This window comes from Ananas comosus, unplaced genomic scaffold, assembly GCF_001540865.1.
Source record: "Ananas comosus cultivar F153 unplaced genomic scaffold, ASM154086v1, whole genome shotgun sequence".
NCBI classification, from domain to species: Eukaryota; Viridiplantae; Streptophyta; class Magnoliopsida; order Poales; family Bromeliaceae; genus Ananas; species Ananas comosus.
In genome coordinates, this window is record NW_017893423.1 from 1 (window position 1) to 8,290 (window position 8,290).

Sequence of the window (8,290 nt, forward strand, 5' to 3'; positions counted from 1 at the left end):
TTATACTTTCTTAAAATTTTCTCAACATAATGCGACTGATCAAGAAAGATCCCATCTGGTGTTTTGGTAATTTTCATACCCAAAATATAGTTAGCCTCAGCAAGATCTTTCATTTTAAAATAATGATTTAGCATAATTTTTGTCTCATTGATAACATTTAAGTTAGAGCCAACAATTAGCAAATCATCCACATAAAGGCTAACAATAACATGCAACTTTTCAAAAGTTTTGCAATAGATGCACTTATCAATCTCGTTTAATTTAAAGCCATTCTCAATCATGCAAGAATCAAATTTTTCATGCCACTGTCTAGGTGCCTGCCTTAAGCCATAAAGGGATTTATTTAGCTTGCACACTTTATTTTCTTGTCCAAGCTCAATGAACCCCTCAGGTTGGTCCATATAAATTTCCTCATCTAGGTCACCATTCAGAAAGGCAGTTTTTACATCCATCTGATGAATTTGTAAGTCATGAACTGCAGCAATAGCAATCAGAACTCTGATGGATGTCACTCTTGTAACCGGAGAAAAGATATCAAAGAAGTCTAAATCTTCTTTTTGTTTATAACCTTTTGCGATAAGTCTAGCTTTATACTTGTCTACACTCCCATCCGGTTTTAACTTCTTTCTAAGGACCCATTGTTGTACAGCCTGGTGGTAAATCCACTAATTTTCATGTTTTATTAGAAATTAGGGATTCCATCTCATCAGATACAGCCTCTTTCGAAAAAATTGAATCATCTGAAGATAAAGCTTCTTGTAAAGAAAGTAGATTTTCTTCAATATTTAGAACAACATAATCAGGGCCAAAATCTTTTTCTATTCTGTTTCGTTTGCTTCTTCTAGATTCAAAAATATTTTTTTCTTGATTTTGCACAAAAGAGTTTTAAAAACTTGGTTTATTTGAAACACTTTTAAAATCTTGACCCCCACTATTTTTCGATTTACAAGGAAACTTTTCTTCATAAAAAATAGCATCTCTTGATTCAAAAATCACATTATTTTCAATGTCTAAAAATTTATAGGCTGTACTGTTCAAAGCATATCCAAGAAAAACACAAGTGGCAGCTCTAACACCCAATTTGTCTTTTAGGGTCTGGTAGCCTCACATATGCTAGACAACCCCACACTTTATGATATCCCAAATTTGGTTTATATCCTATCCACAATTCAAAGGGTGTCACCTTAGACTTCTTATGTGGCACGCAATTCAAGATATAACATGTAGTTAAAATGGCTTCACTCCAAAGGTTTAGGGGTACACTAGTGTCAACTATCATAGCATTTGTTAGCTCAATAAATGTTCTATTTTTTCTCTCAGCCACTCCATTAAAGGTAGGTGAATATGGAGCAGTAGTCTCATGGATAATTCCTAAAGACTGCACAAAAGAGTTGAATCCCGTAGATTTATACTCACGACCTCGATCACTTCTAATTCTCTTTATCTTTTTACCGAATTGGTTTTCTACTTCATGGAGAAAATCTTTAAATTTTTCAAAAGCATCACTTTTATTTTTTAATAAATAAACATAAGTATATTTAGAAAAATTATCGATAAAAGTGATAAAATATCTATTTCCTACACGAGTTAGATTTCCTTCAAATTCACAAATATCACTGTGAATTAGCTCAAGTAATTCGGTACTTCTTTCAATATTCTTTTATGAGGTCGTTTAGTAATTTTTAACTTGCTACATGTTTCACATTTGTCAAAATCACTATGCAGTCTGGGAATTAATCCTAAACTACTCATCAAGCTAACATACCTGCTGTTGATATGACACAAACGAGCATGCCAAAAATTCACAGAAGAAAGCATGTAAGCAGAAGTAGATGATGCCTTATTCTCAATGTTTAGTTTAAACATTCTGTCACATGCATAATCTTTACCTACAAACTTTCCATTATTTGAAATCACATACTGATCAGACTAGATGGTCTGTTTGAAGCCAGCTTTATTTAGAAGAAAACTTGACATCAAGTTCTTCCTAATCGAGGGTGTATACAACACATCTTTCAAGATAAGCACCCTTCCAGAAGAAAATTTTAACTCGATCTCACCACTCCTTGAAACTTCAGAAGTATGCGAATCACCAAGCATAATACTTCTTGGTTGTTCATAGAGAGTATATATTTTAAACCAAGTCTCATCATGACAGACATGCCTATTGGCACTAGAGTTTGCCCACAATCCTTCAGCATTCTCCACTAAGCATATGTCTGTTATCATCGCCACAAGTGGCTCCTCGGTAACATTAGCTTGAGGTAAACCTTTATGTTTTCAATATTTGCAAGTTCGAGCAATATGCCCACTTTTGCCACAGACATAGCAAACTATATTTTTCACATAAGAAGGAGGTCCTTGGTCATTTTTCTTAAATTGAGGTCTATCATTGTTCTTTCTAATTTTCTTCTTAGGCTTCAAGTATGTATTTCTAGAACGATTGTTATTAGGTAAAGTATTAGAAGATACTAAGTTTACCTTAGTGGCACTAGCATCATTCTCTTTTGCTTCAAGTGCATTTTGCCCTCTTGTCTCCTCTTCCACGCGAATGCGTGTAATTAATATCTCGAGAGACATCTCCTTTTGCTTGTTGAGATTTCCGGCAGTATCGTTGAACTTTTCATGTGTAGCCTCAATTCTTGAATCTCCTTAAAATTGTAGGTGTATATTTTCAAAAAATAGAGGTTAGCTACAAAATAATTTAAAAAAGTATCAACGAGTCGATCAAATCGAGGCACGAATATCTCGCTCTCTTTAAGGAGATTCAAGCCCTCTGCGGTTGGCAAAGCCTTTGAACCGATGCAGTAGAGCACTGACTTGTCCCCTCCAAGATACAACGGCTCGACCCTCGTTGTGTGGCTTCAACGGCTCGACCCTCGTTGTGTGGCTTCACCAATTCTGCATAAGTAGATGAGCCCAAAGCTCCACAAAAAAAAACACATTTCTTTGACCTTCTCGCTCTCAAGTATAATTAAAATAACTTGTTGTTTGATGAGTTGTGTGTAAGTAAAAAGAGAAGCCTCTTTATATAGGCTTCAAAAGTATAGGTTACGAAAGTATTAAACCCATAGGTTACATAGTTAGTGCTATAGGAGTTTACGAAAGCATAGGTTAGGTTTCAATCAAAGTAGAGTTATGAAGTAACTTGCATTCCTCCATGAATGCAAGAGTATAAGTTATCAAAAGGTTATTAAAATCATATTAATAATAAAATGTAACAACAGATGTACTTACTGAATCTTTGATACATCCTCCGCTGACAGACACATGCAGTGTCTCGATCTTAGAGAACATCTTGAGCAAGAAGGCAACACCCAACGAGCTAAATCCTCCAAAGTAGGCAGTCAATTCTAAATGCTTGAGATCTCATATTTCTGATCTGGTGGATTATTCACCTCATTGCGCCGATCGAAAACTAACTTGCCCAAATCCTACAATATTATTTAATTCAGCGTATCATTTCAGAATAAAAAGAAGAAGGTTTATAGATAGTATTTGTTAAATATAAAAATATAAAAGATATAGTTCTCGTGTTTTAACGAGCAAGCTATCTCATGTTCGACTCGTTTAACAAACATTACAGGTGGCATATATACCGCAATTATACAGCATTTAGGCAAGATCAGCCGATTGACTTTAAGCATGGAAAGCTTGCGGCCTCTGCCGGCCTTCAGCAGCATCTTCTTCAGATCATGCTCGACGAGCGAGCTAGGGATCTGCGGCGGCGAAGAGCGACAGCCGGCAGTACTTGAGCGCCGGGCAGCTGCTCGAGATGGCGTCCCCGGCGGGCAGAAACAAGNAAAAAAATAGTTTTCCTTGATTTTCTGGGGAAGAAAACACCCCCTAACCAACAATATCTTGGACAGTTCAGGAAAACACACAGAAACAACGATGAAAAACAAGTTCACAAGAAAAAAGTTCCTTATCCCATAATTGCTGTACTTCTGGCATGAACTTTCTTTTTGTCTTCACAGATCACAAGAGTTGACTTCTACAATTGCTTTATGTACCTCAAAAGAGCATGAGGGATGTCACTGATTCGTCAATAATATTCTAAAATACATTAGAGGCGCACCTAGCATTATTCTACGAAGAGTAAAGTTTGCATAGGCCACTAGGTCATATTAACTGGTCTTCTTGGATGCCTGATTCTTGGTGGGTGCCACCGACAGCTCTTCAGCCGAAGGCAGGGACTGATTTTGCTCCCCAAGATGCTTTGCTGGGTCTGCAAATGATCTCATGCACGGCCACCTAAGAATAAGAATGAAGCGACCAAAGGTTACTCCAGAGAAATCATCCGAACTAAGAAATGAAGAAGCCCGAAGATCTAACCTGCTCGACTTTATGGTCTCATTCTCAATAAGTACTTCAGTATCGAACACATCCTCTGTAACACATCAAAGAAGAAAAGAGTCACTTGAAAGCAAACTCATGACCAAACAGAGAGATCACAATCGAAGAAACTGCGCCTTTATAAATAAATGAGTTGTAGTCAGAATAGGCGGAAACCTAAGTTTAAGGCAAATTAAATCGATTCAAATCTTCACGACGGATTTCGGTTTGCAAATTGCATTTCGCAGAAGATGGGAAATGATGTTCTCAAGTAATCGGTCCACAAGTGTTGCCTGCCCATTATGGCCCATGAATTGTCTGCTTCCTATGGTTTATCAGGTTTGAATTTATATTGCTTAACTGATATCCAGCAGTTATATTTTCATCAAACGCCTATAGCTAGCACTGCCTCAGCAACATCACTCAGGTAAACCAATAACGAATATGTACTTAATTATCTTGCTGTGTTTTATCTGTTTACTAGGTTAAATATCAGGCAGTGGCTCAAAATGGGATAAGATCAGATTTTCCCTGATCCTAATTTTCTGGTGATGTTATAAAAATGTTAAACAAGCTTGACATATCTATAAATGATACGGCCAAAATATGACGACAGAAACCAGATCTGATTGTCATAGAGAGATTACTAGTTTGAGCACTTGTTAGCCAACAAGTTTGGGAAAATAAAGGTTTGGTGCAGAGGCCAATTACCTTGGCTTCAATCTTCACCTAGTTAAAATTCTTTTTAAGATTTTCTCTTTCTTTATCAACAAAGTTTATCTTAAACTGTGTTCCATGCTCATTTAGCATTGATTCCATTTTGTAACAACTTTTTCAATCTAGCACGGCAAATCTGTATTTGACTTATTTATAGACAGGTAGATTTGGCCATAAATGGTGTGATCATGTGACAGCATTCATTCATTTTCAGTGCCTTTAGGAGGTTCACCAAGTAGCGCTGTAAACAGACAGCCTTGATTAACCGAATAATTAATATGATTAATATGCAATCTGAGTCCCAACCTACCAAGGTTGCTTGATCACTTTACTGCTAAATTCATGGTCAAAGTGATATTACGCAAAAGAGCTGCTTATTCTCAGTTTCATCTTCCTCATTTTCTAAACAAAAGATCAAAGCAAACAAATATTTAAGTTCCACCTGCGAAGACTACTCCAATTAGACTATTAAGGTAGGCTAGACCCTTTTACCTGCAAACAAAGTTGTAACAAAGTCTTTAATATTCGGTAAACTATACATACGTGGCATAAGTACCTTTTTCTTGAGCCACTAAATTTGAATTGCTATAGACTATTTTTGCTAAATGGAGCCTTCATTCATCAACCAACTACAAAGTACATTTATACTAGGTTATTATGGATTGACGATTGTTCCAACTATCAATGTCAAGATGCACAAGGTTTGATTCTCCCTGACATTTCACAAATATTTATAATAATGTTAAAAAGTAAGAAATATACTAGAAGGTTTCTAACAAATTTACTACAGAAAACCTCAAGTGTATTACTGAAGCCTAGTTAAAATAAGGGATGTACAGGCTCTATCACTAGTTATTTGTCAAAGTTATGATTACATAGTCAGCCAGAATATTGTGTAAAGAAGAATAGTAGGATGCAACATCTTCAAAAGGGAAGGTATCTAGAAAAGCTTCACAAGCAACACATCAAAGGCCACACTTACCCTAAAGATCCAAAACAAAATACTCATTTGGTGTAAAACAGAAAAGTTTGACAGCTTGACTTCATCAGCAAGAGAAATAACTCAATAATAAAGTTCAAAACGTTTTGACTAGGATAATTTATACAAGAATAATTAATAGGCTGTCGCTATTGTTCTCCAATAAAGAAGAAAGAAAAGTATCTAACATCATACATATATCTTAATGTTTAATTGAAAAAACATATATATAGTTTGTATAGACTCTGAATGAGCTAGGCTTATATGAAACAAAAGATTGTTTTAGTACCTCCATTGAACGTCTTTTTTGAGAAGTACTTTGCCTTCAAACGTCGGGCATACATAGCTTCGTAATTATTGACCTTTTCTTCATGCTCCATGATATCTGCTTCGCTGGATGGAGTCATAGATGCAATTCAATATCATCACTTATGTAGATGACAATTACTAGGATTAAAACTACGCAGTAGATGATAACAAGTTATACTATTTCTAGCACTAAGTATCTGCATCTTAAACATCATACAGAGAAGACAATCCGGCAGAGAGACCAATGTTGGCAGTTTCAAAGGAGATGCCACCTTCCAACCCCTAACCCACCACAACCCTACCACCACCCCACCCCCCTCTTCTTCCTCTCTTTCTATTGGCGCATCTCTGTGAAGACAGTAACCTCTAAATCTCTTTCTATTGGCGCATCTCTGTGAAGACAGTAACCTCTAAATCGACATAAGAGGTATGCCGTAGTGGCACCTTACTTCACAATATGTTAAAAGATTGAGGACACAGAAGCAGCATGTAGTTGCAATTTTGATCAAAATTTCCCTAGTCAGATCCTGTTAATGTTCAGCAGGTAATGGGTAAATATATAAAAGGAGAACATCCAAAGATACACCACACCAAGAAAATGGGGCATGTGTGTTCATGCAATTAACAAAAAAGGGAACAACATTTTTGCTTTTTCAAAAGAGGAAATTTCAGTGTTTCTGGTATCCTGAACATAAGAGAATTTAGCACGGCTTCCACCCATGTTATAATTTATACAGTATATTTCACAACAGGCGAGCAAATGGAAAAAAACACCAGAAATGGAAGTTTTAAATGTATTAATAACCGCAGGATAAAGCATAGGTCCTCACTTTGTAGCAAAATTATGTTTTAGGCAAGATGTGAGCTAATAAAAATTAGGAAAAACTTCAAATACCACCCCTGCGGTTTCGCACTTTCTCAATTTAGTACTCTGTGGTTTAAAGTGTATCAATTTAGTACCCTGTGGTTTCGCACTTTCTCACTTTAGTACCCGTGGTTCAAAGTGCATCAATTTAATACCCTGTGGTTTCATTTTTCTCTTTTCGTCGGCTCCTCTGTTAATATTTCATTAAATTATATACAAAAAACTTCAAATTCCTTACCTAGGTTTATCAAATATTTACTTTAGTACCCTTTAGTTTTAACTTTGTCACTGATTTTTTTCTCTGTTAATATTTCGTTAAATTATATACAAAAATCTTTAGAAACCCTACCTAGGTTTATCGAATATTCACTTTAGTACTCTTTAATTTTAACTTTGTCACTGATTTAACAAAAAAAATTAATGAAATGGATAATAAAAAGAGAAAAATGAAACCACAGGGTACTAACAAGATACGCTTTAAACCACAGGGTACTAAAGTGAGAAAATGCGAAACCACATAGGCTAACTTTATACACTTTAAACCACAGGGTATTAAAGTGAGAAAGTATGAAACCACAAGGGGGGTATTTGAAGTTTACCCTAAAAATTAATAAAGGATAAACTGGGCTGAGCCTATAAAAATCATGTATATAAACCCAATTGAGACTGCAAAAAATCACATATGAATAAGATATAGATTATGGGAGATGATAGGAGAACATGGGGTTATAGAAACCTGCTGTTGGGATCTCTGTTCTATTGTACACCCAATGCTAAAGGTTTTTGCTTTCAAGTAGTCAACATCAGGAACATAATGAAGCAATTTGTAAGGGTTCTTGCTTCCAATGATAGTCCAAAACCTATTTCTAAGAGTAGTTAGGGTATTTGAGGAAGGGAAGGGCAAAATAACAGCAATATTATTTAGCGATTGTACCTGGGATCGATAGCAGAGCTAGGTTTCGAGTTCATCCAATCAGCGTAGCAGAAGATTCCCTATTCATTCATGGAAGCAGAGGTGAAAAGTGAAATGCCATGCAGGAGCAGCTCCTTTCAGCTTCTGCAGTCACTTTTATTCATTGCTATAG

General features: G+C 36.0%; 1 protein-coding gene across 1 annotated transcript; it reads right to left on the bottom strand.

Moving 5' to 3' along the window:
- Positions 1 to 3,897: 3,897 nt before the first annotated feature.
- On the bottom strand, positions 3,898 to 8,290 carry LOC109706011. The gene is made up of 4 exons (XM_020226817.1): positions 8,140 to 8,290; positions 6,321 to 6,424; positions 4,336 to 4,390; positions 3,898 to 4,254 (listed from the first exon to the last, which is right to left on the bottom strand). The coding sequence occupies exons 1-4, from the start codon at positions 8,172 to 8,174 to the stop codon at positions 4,128 to 4,130; spliced, it is 321 nt and encodes a 106-aa protein (XP_020082406.1). The 5' UTR covers positions 8,175 to 8,290; the 3' UTR covers positions 3,898 to 4,127.